This window comes from Melozone crissalis, unplaced genomic scaffold (assembly GCF_028551555.1).
Source record: "Melozone crissalis strain CALT ecotype California unplaced genomic scaffold, PUWL_Pcris_2 ptg000034l_1, whole genome shotgun sequence".
In the NCBI taxonomy this organism is placed as follows: Eukaryota; Metazoa; Chordata; class Aves; order Passeriformes; family Passerellidae; genus Melozone; species Melozone crissalis.
Genome location: NW_026535812.1, coordinates 17184790 through 17200169, shown reverse-complemented (window position 1 = coordinate 17200169; position 15380 = coordinate 17184790). Strand labels below are relative to the sequence as shown.

The window sequence follows — 15380 nt, the reverse complement described above, 5'->3', positions numbered from 1 at the left end:
CTAAACAGCCTCATAGCCCCGCGCCGTTTGCAAACAAGCAATAAGTCCCGGAAACACAGCAGGACTTCAGGCACTGCTAATGAGTAAATGAAGCAAATAAGCTAATTACAAGAGTGACAGTGAAATGAGTGATGTTGGGAAGATGATTCATTCCTGCAGTGATAAGCAGGCCACAGCAGAGAGATCATTTCAGGAATGTGCCCCTTCTCCCCACGGGGTAGGACTTTCCTCAGAAAAGGTTGTGCTGTGCCCAGCTGCAAATGCAGCTGATGCCTCACAAAAACTTTTCATGATGGTGATAAACACCCAAGTAAGTGTCCTGAGCTACAGATGCACCAAACATGAAAACTGGTGTGAGCAGCACAAGCAAGCCTCCATTGCAGAGACTGTCAAAGAAAGCCACCTGGGCTGGAGGGAGACTGAAGGGTTTACAGAACTTTCCTTCTTCCAAGAGCAGGTACCAGACTGTGCCTATGGCCAGCTGCACACCCCTACTCTTAATTCCTTCTTTGGACCAGTCGGGATACCATGATGTGAAGAAATGACACAAACATGAACCATGGAGCCCACCCCAGCTGTTCACAGGGCTGGGTCCTTGTGAGTCTGCTAACAGCCCTCATGCAACTTCAAGGGTGAAATATCCCAACCAGTAATAACAGGGACACTGTGGACAGTGAGGAAAGACAGCCTGACCTTGCCATCCAGTGAAGCTTTGTTGCTCCAGTGCCTCCAGTTCCAGCTGCACAGGGCTAGAGGCACTGGAGGAAGCTGCTGGCAGCCCTGGAACACCACATTCAGTATTATTGACTCCCTCTGTGTGCACAACCAGCCTGCTAACTCAGAAGAGGCGAGGATTGAAGACAGCCACAGCAGAAAGCTGCAAGCAGACATGCCCAACAGCACAGCGTTGCTCTCACCTGCATGGGCCTGGAGAACATGTAGGTCAGCACTTCTTTCCTTGCTCTGGAATATTTGTCAGCACCAAATGTTTCACTTAAGCTTTTCTGGAGGAGAAAAGAGAGAGCATTCAGTGCTGGCATGTTATGGTGGTAAAGGGACCCAGGCAGACCTTACTGATGCTAACAGCAGTGTGTCAAAGTCAAATTCCCTTTCTTCCTGAAAATCCCCTTGTAAGCCAAAAGGTGCACATGAAATTGGGCTTTGCTGTGGTCCCAGCAGCCCCCGGTAGGACTGCACACACAGTCCTGAGCACCGGCTCTCCTCCTGGGGTCAGTGGCAGGGAGCACCAGGGCATGGGGACTGCTGGCTCTGCCCCAGTTGGGCAGTGTGACAGAGAGGATGCAAACCCTCTCCTGACTCGTGCCTGGCTCCCATCCAACTGCTGAGAACTTCAGCACAGGGACTAATGGGACTCTGGGGAGACATGGATATGGGAGGTCACTGCCTGGGGGTAGCAGTGAGGAAGGGGTGGAGGGTTCAAAGTGCAGGAGAGGAGCTGAGTGAGCAGCCTTGCCTCTGCTGATATAGGCTAGGCACAGCAATCAGGGAAAGCAGTCCCAGCTGCTGGAGGGGCGTGCAGGAGCCAGCAGGGATGGGATTAACAGAGGATTATCCACAGTCCAGTTGCGGTGAGTAAAGAAAATCCTGGAAGCTGCGTGGTGCTGTTCAGCTGGAGTTCAGCCTCAGGACATGCTCAGCACAGGAGTGGTTGGACACCTCTTGCCCTGGCTGCATCTGAACTTTCCCAGTACTGCTCTCTAGTCCTTCCCAGTCACCCCACTCCCCACCCTGCCCTCTCTGAGACCTGCAGCAGCCCAGACAGAAACGGCCCCGTGCAGAGCTACTTTCCTTGTGCTAAGGAGCAAATTCCCTGCTCAGAGAAGGAAATCTGGGTGTCCCAGTGAGTGCTCCTGCACTGAAACATCCTTCCCGTTGCAGGGAGGGGCAGTGCAGGGGTCACTTGCAAGGTCCTTCCCACCCTGCTCTAATCTCTGTGCACAACATGGCTGACTAGGCCAGGCTGGGCCACCCCTGCCTAGTCCTAATGGGATCAATAGTGAGTGAGGGAGGTGTTTTGTTTTGGCATGGCATAGCTGTCAGCTGTGCTTGAGCAGAGAGGGCCAGGGAATGAAGCACACACTGCCATGAGCATGCCATCACGTAGCTGCCCCCCCTTGCCCCCATGGCCCTGGCAGGCCACTCACATGCAGGGTCCCCGCACTGCTGAAGTCAATCTCGAGGCCGACTTGGTTGCAGAAGTCCATGAGGTCTTTCAGCAGCTTGGTTTGGGGAGGGGGGTGGCGGCGCAGGAAGGCCTGCTCGGGGAAGGAGCGGTAGATCTGATGGGCCACAGCCATGTTTGCCAGCAGCATGAACTCTTCCACCAGCCTGCGGCACGAGAAAAACAACCCCAGGCCCAGGTTAGACAGGGGAGGCCCCTGGGAAGCCAAGCCAGTCCACAGTGATGGGAACTAATATGACACAGGGGGACAGGGGAATCAGCTTGTAGTTGCTGACATAAGCACAGATTAGCTGTGAGATTGCAGCAAATCCCCCCCAAATTCTCACTTTCTAGCAGAGGTTTCCCCAGGGACTCAGAGTAAGCTGTCCTGCTGGCACAGACAAGCAGAAGTCAGTGATAAATTGACAGCTTAAATTAGGATAAAATAATCTCCCTTTAGGTCATTTTATCTCCTGAAACGCTTGACAAGCAAAACAAACGCCGTGCGAGAGATAGCACAGAAAACAAACACACACCTCTGTCTTCCTGGGCCAGAGCAAACAACGCCTCGCTCGCTCCCCCATCCCCAGCTCCACATGTGTGGCCAGGCCCAGGCTCTGAGCCCTGCCCCACGCCAGGCTCCCACCCACAGCTCTGTCCCCAGGCAGGACAAGCCACCAGCGCTGCTCCAGCAGGGCTGCCTTTGGCATCCAGGGACTCCACAGGCTCCTCCATACAATCTCCAGAGTACTGGGGTATTCCAGGCTAGGCTGAGCCCCTCACTTTCCACTCTGAATGTTCATGCATTGAATGGAAACCTCTGGGGTTGCACAGTGCTCAGGAAAGCAATCCCAGCACTAGAGATCATCTTTGGCGTGTGTATGGGCTGTGCTACCAGCAGCAGGGCTGTGCCACGGGGGACTTGTTTAACTGGGCTTGATAAGCCAGAGATGTGCTTAACTGGGCTTCCTGCTATTTCCTGCATGTATTCCCAGGGCTCCTAAATGGTGCTAATTGCCAAAAAAGATAATAGATTTACAGAAGCAACCTCATCCTCCCAGCAATGCCTGAGTGAGCTATTGCTGGTTGTGCCAGCCCAGCCTTGTTGCTCCTGCAGGCAAAGCAGTGATTTTGCAGGGCTGGCTGGGGGACCAGGGCTGCAGCCAAGGGTTCCTGCAGCTCCCAAGCCTGGCCACTGCTGGGGAGACTGCCCAGGTGAGATGTGCAAGGTGCTGCACTCCTGGGTTACTCCTACAGCAGTCATACATTCTCAGCCTGGGAGTACTTGCCAAGAACTAGAAAGAGGAAGGAAATAAAGGCAAGCCCAGAGGAGAAACAAGCACCTGAGAGTGATCATCAGCAGTAGAAATATTAGTCTTTAATGGGAAGGAGCTCCCTTATTAAGAGCCCTGTGGATTCTCACAGAGGGTTTTGTGCCAGAGGCCAACACTTGGGGCCCTACAGGGAGGGCAGGAGGGACAGGGGCAGTGTGGGCAGGGCAGGAGCAGCACGGTCTAAATGGGAATGGGCTGCCTGCCCTGTCCCCTGGAACACCGGCCCATGGGGACATGCTGCCAAAGGCCAAGGGCTGGGTCGCAGGTGGGCAATGCTGAGCAGGATCAGGACAACTCCCGAGGGGCCACTTCAAGGGGGCTGAGCCAGGCTCTCGCTGCTCCTGTGCAGCAGAACCGGCAGATGGCAACCTCGGTCCCTCTATGGCCACCGGCTCCAGGGGGTCCGGGACACTGTGGGACAGCATGGCCTGGGGGCACGGGGCACCTCGGCTGTGGGACAGCCGGTGGCAGCCAGCGGGTCATGGCATGGCCATCCCCATCTCCTGAGAGTGTGGCACACACCACCCTTACCGAGCAGCACGTGGGGAGCATGGCCTGAGGACAGGTGTGAGGCTGTGCCAGCCCATGCTCACACCTGGGAAGCCCCTTCTGCCCGAGGCAGGTCACAGCGAGGCACAGAAAACAGGGCAGGCTGCAAAAGGCTGCACCTCTCCTTCCCATGGGCTTTGGTGCAAGCAGAGGGAGGCATTTCCAGCACCAGCCTCAGCTACACAGATGCACACTTGGGCAAAGGTTGGCCATGGAGTCCCCCTGCATCTCACTTGAACTGCAGCCTCTACAGAAAGAAGATGCAAGCCCATTTTTAAGGACAAAGCAATAAACATTTGTGAACAAAATCTCCTTGTCACAGGCAACATGTGCTCATTGCATGTCTCAGAGAAGAACACTGTGAGCAAATGCTGCAGCAGACCCTGGTGTGTCTGTTCCTGAGGAGCATGGGCGTGTGAACCCTTCATCTCCCATCTACAGTGACACTTTTGGCTGGATGCAATTTCCACCTGGTTATTAACTTCTGCATTTTGTTTTATCATTCTATGGCTTGGGCTTTTACAATTTCCAGGACATACCTTCGTTCTGATGTTGGAGGTACTAAATGGAAGCACATACCTGAGCACCCTCCTGCCAGGGATGCTTTTATTGTTGAAGTAAAACTAACAGCACATACTACCCACTCTGCTCTGCAAAATCCCACCCTGGGAAGCACCCAGGAGCTTTGCACCCATGACAGGGTGTGCAGGATGTAACCATGGATATTCAGAATTGAAAAGCTATTCTTGCTCTCTCACTTAAAGGCAGAGACAGGCTCTGGGAGATGCATCTGCAGCTCAGGCTTTCAAGGATCAGGTAACATGGATATGGTTGGACACTCCTGTATCTGGGGGGAAAGGAAGCCCCAGGATCTGATGGGTTGGTTTGTGTCAGCTCAGAGTAACAAACCAGAGTGCCCTGGGAAGGCTGCAATGCCCTGGGGGCTGATGCCAAACCCCCCTGCAGGGACAGAGGGTCCTTCCCAGCTCTGGATCACTGCAGGGTCATGGAGCTGCTCCCCAAATGCACCCTGCTGCAGCATTCCTGCAGGCTTAAAAGGGAAGAAGAGTGTGGGGCTGCTCTATAACTCCTAGTCAGATTTGCTCTCAATATCAGGAGTTCAGGAAGAGAAAGCAGCTTCCAGTAGGCACAAGCCACAGCTGGGGTAATCCAGAGCATGTGAGAGCTCACCAGGGGCAGAGGGAACAGGGAACAGGGGACAGTGAAGGAGCTGGCACCTGTGATGGGAGTTAAGCCACGCTACCTGTTCCAGCAGAGCAACAGAGTCTGGGGCTCAGGACACAGACAGGAGACAAGATCTGCATGAAACAGCTTAATGTGGTGACCTCACTGCACCTGAAAGGAAAACCTTAATCCCAAGAGGAGCTCACACTGTGACTGCATGGGATGTTGGTGACTCAGGAGGATGAGCTAGGGCTAGGACTGCCCATGAAGCCAGCAAGGCTTCAGTTGCTGAGGAGCTGGAGGGCACAGCAAAGCTGCTGCCTTCCTGCCCTCCCCACATGGCCTTTCAGTCGCACTTTTAGCTCATGTTCTCACCAGGGCTTCAACTAAGCAAGCACTACACTGTGGCTTGGAGAAAAGCAATGAATGCTGGGCTGGTGGGAGCAGAGGTTGGCTGGCAGAGCATGGACCCGGCCCAGTGGCTGCTGCTGATGCTGCTGGGAGCTGTGCTGAAGCCCTGCTAACTTGTCAGCAGGTCAAACGACAAGAGGTTTTGGGGTTTCTGTGGGTTTTTTTCTTAAAACAGCCCAGCCTGGAGTCTGGCTCAGTGCAGCTGGCAGACAGGAGTACAAAGAAAAATATTTAATGGCTAAAAAAACGGAGACAGAAAGACTGGTCCATCTGAACGCGCGCTGAATGAATCCCATGTGAAATGCATTCTAACGCCATCGCTACAGTTTCCTCTGGATTAGCTGAGCTATCCTTGGCTCCTGGCTCCATAAAATCCCATAAACAATCTGATCTGAACTTTTGCCCTTTCTGTGCTGATGTGAGGTTTCCTTTGCCATCCCACAGACAGGGCTAGGGGTCAACAGGTGGCTGTCCCTCCATAGGTGCCTGCAGATCCCAGCTGTCCTGCTAACCTCGCTGCAGGAGGGAGCATTTCCAAACCTGTTCCATGCATTACTTAACATGTGAGGGCAAGGAGAGGGAGGGATGAGATGGCTTTTGAGCTCTCTAATATGTACATCTCCTGTCAGCTCTTTCAATATCCAGATTTTGCTTGTGAGTTATGTGGATGAAACTCATCCTCAGCCTGCCTTATGCAAGAGGTCAGCTGGAGTGTATGGGCTCACATTCTCCTGAGTTTCAAATGTGACCAATGCATGCCAGTGCCTACACCTCACCAACTTCTGGGGAGATTTCAAGCTCCTGAGATGCTCTTAAACACAAGTCTTGGTGCTTTTCAAAGTAGTTTTGATAGTCATAGCTTCTGTAGGGAAACAGTCACCTACGAAACCATTCACTGAAAAGGACTGATGACATCTTGATTACAACCTCAAACTCAAGCTAGTGGGCTGTAATTCCTCTCAGACAACTCCTGCCAGTGCCAAACATCTATGGGATGTGGAGAGAGGAGCTGCACATTCAGGCCCTTGACCTGCTTTAGTATCAGCATTACTATTTGCTCCATTAAATGTTAGGTAGACCCTTCCCAATCTCCAGATAGCAACCTTGAAAAACTACTGATGCCCTCAGCAAGTTGTTTGGTTGATGGCAAATAAAATAATGGTTTTTCACGGCAAATCTGCAAAGAGGCAGGGCAAGTAAAATGCCTATTTGGCTGCTTGTCTCCATGGCAATGCAGCTAGGCTGCACAGCAGCCATCCAAGTGTCCACTCTCCCTGATTAACTTGACAAATGACATTAGCTAAGAAGGGTTTGCTCAAAGGGAGAGACAAGGAGTACTTTGTGTGCAATCCAGTAAGTGCAGGAAGGAGGCAGGCAGCTTCCTTAAAGCAAAAGGACACTAAAATACCTGCTGTTCCAGCAGGGTAACAGACCCAGGGGCTTCAGAGCAAAGGGCAGTGAGGTGGGGCTGGACAGATGAGCCCAGCTGTTCCCCCGTAATGCCTTCCACATCTCCATCCTCTCCTGCAAGATGTAACTGATGGGTATATCCAGGTGTTGGAAGAGTTATCACAGCTGAGGTGTGAGAGATAAACCCAAAACACCACACAGCCCTTCCATGGCAGGGTTCTTTGCTTTTGATGGGCTGGAGAAGTTGGTCTTTTTGTCACGTGTAGCTCTTTGTGGAAACCTGCTCCCAAAAGGACGGAGCTGAACTGTTCTGAGCTGGAGTCTGAGCCCCTCTTCCAACGATGATCCCTCTGGCTGGGTGAGCTGCCACCAAGCAAATCCCTAGCATTCTTCCAGCAGTTCAGACTAGAGCCAAATGTGACTAACCTCCTCTGCAAGGGTTACCAAACTTCTTTCTCTTAACCCATCACAATATCTCATCTTCTCCTCTCCATCTTGTCTCTCTCTCTTAGCACACAATCCCTCCTACAAAAGGAACAAGATTTCTGCTATTCAAATTTCTTCCTATCTACAGATAGATTTACCATCCCAGATCAGCATGGGTTAGTGCTTCAACCTGCAGTCAGAGGCATCCTGTTTCTCAGCCCATACCTATGTGCCTGCCTCATGTGTGTCCAGCTCCACGCTGGGTCCAAGCAGGGTTAGGACAGTACAGCTTGGACAGCATCACACTTGAATCAGTGTCATGGAAAGCTGGTGCTGAGAAAGGCAGCCCTGATGTGTCTGTGTGTGTCTGAGAGAGCTCTAAAGACGCTGATGGATTTATGTTCCCTTGCTAAGGGCAGTACACTGCTGGCAGCCCCTGCTCTCTGCTGGCTTGGAAGGGATTATTGTTACAGCACAATCTCATACCAAACAGGAGATCTACAGCCACCCCCTGCGAATGGGACTCTAAATCCTGCTGCATTCACCCACAAAGTCACCTTCCACAGAAGGCTGCAAATAGTCCTGTTCACATCCAACAGGAGCAGCATCAGCTGAAGGAAAACAGTAAAGAAACAGCAGCAAGGCTCAACCAACAAACCCTCTCCCAAGGTGTTAGGTCCAAAGATGCTGGATGTGGTATGACTTTTTCTTCCTTAAATCGTGTTCGCTTATTTTTGATTACAGCTCTTCCATGAAGCAGAGGAACTTGAGAGGTTTCTATAAAAGCTCTTCTAAAACCAACATTAGCTAATCCCACATCTCCTGAGAGTGCAGCCAATGACACAATTATGCTCTTTGGTGAGTAGCTGGGTGGGCACTTCCAATGGCTCTTTTCCATGCAAAATTATGCAAGAATAGTGTGCTGTTTTCTTGGTGACACTGCCTATCCAACAAACAGGAACATCTTCAGCCATCCACTCTGGAACAGCACTGCTGCCTGAAGAGCCATGAAAATCAAATCTCCTATTATCCAAAAAAATTGGATTACAGAGTTACATATGAGCCTTGTAATGTTGGTGTGGAGCTCCTGTTGCCAATGACAGTTGCCAAAAGACCAAAAGACCTACTTTTTTTTTTGAAAGAAAAAGTAGTAAAAGGCAAGAATGCTGGCGGTTCCTGGCTTGATGAAAGTCATTTGTGCTCCTCTCACAGCTAGCAGTAGCCTTGTACAAAGCATAGCTGAATAATGGAATTACTCCACTTTCTGAGATTGCTCAATTAACTCTTGGTTAAAACTGCTACCATTGAAACTTGATGAGAATAGCAGCTCTGAGGCAGTTTTAGATTCATTTCTTACTAAGCTAGAATGGCTTTTCTCTATAATGAACACCCTTTCCGGGGTATAAAGAATGCCCTTTATATTAGCTATGGTGCCTTCCCAGTAATAGATGCCTACAACACAAATGCATGGGAGGGTTCTCTGAATACAAATGTCACTTATGGACCACTCTCACACCTTGAGGCTGGAAATGCCACAAGACTGCTCTCTTTGCTTTATCCAAATTATCTGTAGTACAGTGGAAAACTGTTTTAAGTTCTCAATGCTGACGCTGGGCTCCTGAAGGCATTTGGCATGATTAGGAATTAACTGCTTAAAGCCTGATGTACTGGTTTGCACACAGGGATTAAGACCGCTAGAAAAACCTCAGCCATTTGACTGAATTTCTTTGAAATTATCAGCACCACTTTGCAGCCCTGTTAAATGAAATTGCTGAGTACATCGGGCAGCACAGCGTCAGGCCAGACGTCGCAGCGCTGGATGGCACATGTGGCCACAGAGCCTTTGGGACCTCTTGGCTCTCAGCTGTGTGGGTGGAAAAGGCCCCTTGCCCAGCCTGGAGCTCCTCACCCTCATCTGTAGTTCATACGGAAGGGATAAAGTCAATACCTGCCCGTCCTACCATCCTCCCTCCTGTCTGGATTCAAATGGCAGAGGAGGCATCCTCGGACTGAAGTGTTGGTGTTGCAGAGGATGCAGTCACTGCGGGCTGTGTCTCTTCATTAAAGGTTAATATGACTGCAGGCTGCTCCTTTCCATGCTAATTGGTGACAACCTTCAGACTCCTGGCGTGGTGCTCAAGTGCTCCTCTGTGCCAAAACAGAGTTTTCAGATGCTGTGGGCCAGGGATGAAAGCTTAGACCTGCATGCATGTGCTGGGCCACACAGGATGGGGAGGCACAACTTCAGCAGGCTCCCTCAGCCTCAGCTCCACTGTTCTCCACAATCTTCTCACAATTACCACATTTTTGAGCCCAGGGCAGAGGACTTTACTCTCAGCATCACACACAGAGGAAGAACTCCATCCAGGAATGGCCTTCCTAGATCTAGACATCCCTTTTTTCATGGGCCCCAAAGAAGCTCCTGGAGTGCTGCTCACTCAGAGTGGGCACACAGCCTCATATACAATCCCCTTCTAGGAATGTCTCCAGTCCTCAGGGCTGCCTGGCACTGCCACGCTGACCTCCCATTTGTGCTAGGTGTCAGCATCAAAGTGACAGCAATGTTAAAACCCTTCCCTGAATGCACAACCCCTTCACCTTTGTGGGGAAGATAATGGGAAAGAGTTTGCAATCCTCCAGAAGCCGTGCAGTTGGGAATCCCAGTCCTGCTTTCCATAGATCTGTGTCAGATCCAGTCTGTCTTTCCAAGGAGCCACCAGGTCTCCAAGATCTCGGCTCTCAGAGGCAGCTATGATGCCAAGGGCCCTGCTCCCATTCTGCAGAGCCACAGGGAAGGGATAAGGATGGATCACTAATGCACAGTGCTGTCCTCAACTACCGGGTCTCACGAGAGCAATGACACCTGGGCTGGCAATCCTTACATCTGGGAATGCATTAGGATGCTCCCAAGCAAGGGAGTGCCCAGCCACCTTGGGCCAGAGCAGGCACCTGAGACCTGAGTTTTCTCCAGCCCATGGTAATTTCTGGTGGGTGAATGAGCTCAGAGCCAGGCTGGGGCAGAGGAGAGGGGAGAGATCTCACAGCCAGTGTCCAAGCCGGGCAGTCCACATTCCTCAGACGTGCAGTCTGATATGCCACTGGCTCCCAAAGCACAGCTTATGACAAGACACATAATATTAATGTCATCCAGAGTCTGGCTAGGAGGAGAATGGAAAGAATTCCTGGATGAATGCAGACAGCCCCTCTGCTGATGGGAAAGTCTCCAGACCCACACATCAGGGCAGCACTGCTTGTTATCAGACTGCCTTTCCCACTGGAAGGAGGAAACAGGAATGAAAGGCACTTTTCCTCACCATTAAAAGTTTATGCAAGTGATTTATGGGTTACAAAAATTAGCAAGTGCATTGCTGAGTGCTCCACACAGCAGCGTGTGTTACGTGGCTGCTGACCAGAAATGCCAAGACCCATTAGGTGAAAGCAAAGGGCAGCATGATGGAAAGTTAAAGATGCTTTTTGCCGATTTAATTAATTAGCCAGGTCTTTTCTCCATCCCCTGCAGCCTTCATTAATGTAATGTTGAAGTGAAGAAATATTAACAATTCAGACAACACATTAATATTAACACAACACCTGCAAAATGCAAGTGTAAGTCCATTAGGTAAACATGATCTTAAGCCATTGAGGCAGAAGTAATATTCTGACATTTCCTAGCACAAGTATCCTGCAGAGATACTGTCTATCACTTATGCTGCCTTATAAGCCATGGCCCCTGGTACATGGGGGCTCTTCATCTGTTACTTGTCCCTGAAATGATGAGAAAAACTTACATTTCCATTAAGATATTTACCCGTTCCATATGGAAAGTGTCTTACTAAAGCCATGTCATGAACCAGAAAGATCAGAAGGGATTTTTAAAGGGATTTTATCTCTGTGCCAGCAAGGGATGGAGATAAAACTTGAACCTGATAGCTTGTAAATATTAACCTACACTTGGGAATGCTCCAGAACATCAGCTTTCTATTATGGTGGTTTCATCTGAGACAAGTTTTCATTAAGGGGGGAACAAACAGTTAATCACCCAGAGAACTGATAGCGCCGCAGGGAGTCACAGACTGCTAGAACCAGCCTTCCTGTTTCACATTCCCCATCAGCTACTGTTCTCCCAGACATTCCTGCTGAGGAGATATTCACATCCTGTGTGTGCTACACCCTTCAGCCTTTGGACTTGCTTTTTCCTAGTTTACCTGGCATTAAAGAGTTGATTACTTCCAAAGAAGGAGATAATCTGATGGTCAAGGGGGAAATAAAGAATACTGGATGAACATTCCAGACTAAAACCATACTCTGAGATAGTCAATGACTGGGAGAGCATACATCTCCCAACCAGGATGTGACCCAGGGACAAACAAGGAGTCTGCAGAAACTCATTGAGAGATTAACAACAAAAGATAACAAAAAAAGAGTTCAAAATACCAAACCCACGGAAAGTAACCTACTTAATCTGGCAGCCAAAGCCAGTGGTGGCACAACAACTCAGCATACACCCCTGATGTTCATGAAGTGGAAGTCAGGCAGTGACTTGCTAAGTAATGCCCTCTTCTGGTGCAAGTCTCTGATCCAAGCAATGCAGAGTAACTTCAAAGTTGCATTAGGCTGGCCTTTTACAGTTGAGTTCTAGCAATCCCCACCTTCAACTTTCTCACAGCCTCTCTGGGTGCTTGTTCCAGTTCTTAACCATGCTCACAAATATTGTTTGGGCTCTTGGGAAGGGACCTCCAGGAGAAGCAATCACCCAGACTGGCCAGCCTTCACCAAGGGCATTGCCATTGCTCAAGAGAAACGCTGCAGATCAAGGCAATCAGAACGACCACTGGCACCACTGGTTCTGAGAATATATGTGTCAGAAAAACACACGTAACTTAGCAAGTTCCCAAGGTCCCCAGCACACAACACCCAAAGGTAGCTGCTCCCTGGGCATGGGATGCTCTGCTGGGGGTGCTGCTTTCCAGGCTCACAGCATTTCCATGGGTCAGGGCTCACAGCACTGCCCAGCATCGCTCTGGTTCAACCTCAGATTCGCAGTTGTAGCACTGAGTGTGGGCAGGTTAAGGGGAACAGTTGTATCAATACAGAGCGAGGGATCCAGCTGGCTCTGGCTGTATTATTCTTGGTCTGAAATGATTGCAAAGCAATCATGAACCTTCTGGTTACCAGGACTTTCAAAGACATGGAAACCCGAGGGGGAGGGAAGCAAGGTATGGGGGGACACTGACAGCAGATTGGGGTTAAAACAACCGATAAAAATTGGCAGGGAAATGAAAGGGAAATGGACCACAGAGAATTGGGGGGGTGATGTTTTCTAAATATGCTACTGAAATACTCTGGATAACTTCTGCTTTCAAGCAGCCTCTTGGCAGATTACAATGTCCCAGAAGGTTTTATATCCAGCTCCTACGATCTTAAACTAAATATTAGGTGAGAAAAACATGCTTCTAAGGAAAAGTCAAACATAGCCCTGAGTGAAAAACAATGATCAGGAGAATGAACATATTGGGTTTGCTGAATATACAACCAACATCCATTTTCTTGCCCAAAAAATAAAGCCAAGGGAATAAAATGCAGAGATGAGCAGAATGGAAAAGCTGCAGGAAATTCAGGCAGTCTCCCCTCACCCCACATATTTCCCCAGGCAGGACTCTCACCCTGCCTGGCCTCAGCCAGCAGGCTTGGAGCTTTGCCTTGAATTCCTCAGAGAGCCTTACACCCTCTGCAGCAGGACAGGCTCAAGGTACAATGGGTCTTTTCCATCTGTAACTTCTCTCCCTTGACTTTTATGTGCATCGATTCAAAAGCTGTTTGATTTACTGATGCACTGGCTGTGAAGAGTCTAGTTTGGCCTAAGGACAGCCTGAGGTTAAAGGCAGTAGTGCAATTTCACCACCCTGTCCATTACAAGAAAATGTTCAGATCTGGATTTACAGTCATGTTCCAGTGAGCCCACACATCACGGCAGGCTGAAATTAGCCTCATTTTCACAATGGGATTGAGTAAAAATGGATCAATATCCCACTGGGGCTGGACACCCCATGGAGAAAGCCATGGGAGCGGGTCCTGAACGGCACCTTGGAGGGTGTGTGCCCGTGGGTGACAGAGAGCTCTTTGTCCCCAGATGGAGCTACTGCAGCCAGATGGCAGATGAGGATAGACGAGGCAGTTTCAATGAGACCGTAACAGGTGAGGATGAGTGGCATGGGACCTATCACTGTAAGCAAGGGAGAATTGTATCCTTCAAGGCCAGAGATGGATATGATGACTCTCCAGAGCTGCACTGTAAGAAAGGACTTTGCAATGTGTTCCAGTCCCTCTAGTGTCTGCAAAGCATCAGATGCTGCTGGGTGAATTTAGCAAATACCTCCCTCCCTGATTGTCACAGTCATAACCTGGTTATTCCAGCTAGTTCCTCCATTGACTTTTATGGATCCCTCAGCTCCATCTAGGAACAGAGAAACCAAAGCTAGATCCATGATGATATGCTGGAACTGCTCCTTTGGGTCAGGGTTTTACCAGACGAAAGGAAGTTTGGTTAAAATGATGACATAGGTGCAATGAAGAACAACTCTTGCAATGTTACCTTCCAGCTCTTCCAGAGTTCAGCAGCACAGATCAACCTCCTGAAAAAAAATCTACCATCACAAGAAAGCAGACACACAGATCTGTCAGCACATTTGTGCTGCTGAAACTGACAGATCTCAGCACTGGATCATGGTAAGATTTGCAACACTGTCATCTTGCAAAGCCTTGGCAGTGCCTTTTAATCCCTGGAAAAGGAGCACTTCAGGCATCAGTTCTTGACTTTGCATTTGAATGTTGCTGAGCCAAAACAACAACGTCTCTTGGAGCACAGGGCATATCCTAAGATGCCCTGGAGCTTTCTTGTCCTACAGACATTGAGTAGCAACCTCCAAATGACAAAACAGAAATAAAACCATATATCCTCACGCTTTGGTGAGCCTCCAATCCAAGCCTGACAGATACCTGGCTATGAGGGCTATGTCTCTCAGACTGCTCAACACTTGAATAAACAGGGGAAATGTACATTTAGAAGAAGCCCGGGTTTATCCCTTTCTCTAGCAATGAGCCCTATTAACTCTTGGGGAAAAATCCTTTTTCCCCTTTGAGACATGTGTACCCTGTCTGTCACCAGCAGGCTTGGTGTTGTGTAAAGTAACCAATGAGCAGGAAAACCCCAAATTAAACCCCAAAATCTTCAGTGACCCCAGGCCTGGAGCCAGGCATTGACCTGCTTGTTCTTACTGTTTCTTCCCTTATCATTTCCTGTAATTGGAAGAATAGGGATGATATTGCCTGTTCTCCTGATCCCTTAGTCATCCCAAACCATTGAAGTATCTCTTGAATGCCCTTGGATTTGTTGCAACATCTTTTGTTGCAACTGCCGCCTACGCGAAAAATCAATAATGGACCATATCTGAGGCCATACCAGGGTGGGAAGTTTTCACTTTTATAACTTGGCCCCAGGGAGGCAGCAGACTTCCCTAAGGAGTGGGTCTGATCTATGTATTGGGCCTTTGGCTCTCTACCAAGGGTTACTCAATAACATGCAAGTAAAAGCTTTGGAAGCTTCCTCCAACTGATCAACCTGTGGAATCTGGACAGCTGAGAAGGATGGTGAAGCTCCATCAGATACCCTTCACTGACCAGTTTCAGCAGGGACAAACCCACTCAGAACCACTGCCTGCAGCAGCAACATGACTGTGCCAAGAGGTGTTAAGAAAGGGGACACACAATAATTAAAACAGACAATCCAAGTACCTGGAAAAGGGAAGGGATTACAAGAATCTGGTAACCACCACAGGGGATACAACAGCTTCTGTTACTGCCCACACTTCATGTGCTCACTTACT

The 15380-nt window shown here is 49.6% G+C and overlaps 1 protein-coding gene across 2 annotated transcripts in view; it reads right to left on the bottom strand.

Moving 5' to 3' along the window:
• The window catches only part of DIS3L2 (DIS3 like 3'-5' exoribonuclease 2), a 180633-nt gene that overhangs the window by 7727 nt on the left and 157526 nt on the right, over positions 1-15380 (bottom strand). For both annotated transcript variants that reach the window (XM_054282520.1, XM_054282521.1), the window contains 2 exons: positions 2166-2349; positions 918-1004 (listed from right to left, as the gene is read on the bottom strand). In XM_054282520.1, coding sequence (XP_054138495.1) covers positions 918-1004; positions 2166-2349 — 271 coding nt within the window. The remainder of the gene's footprint in view (positions 1-917; positions 1005-2165; positions 2350-15380) is intronic.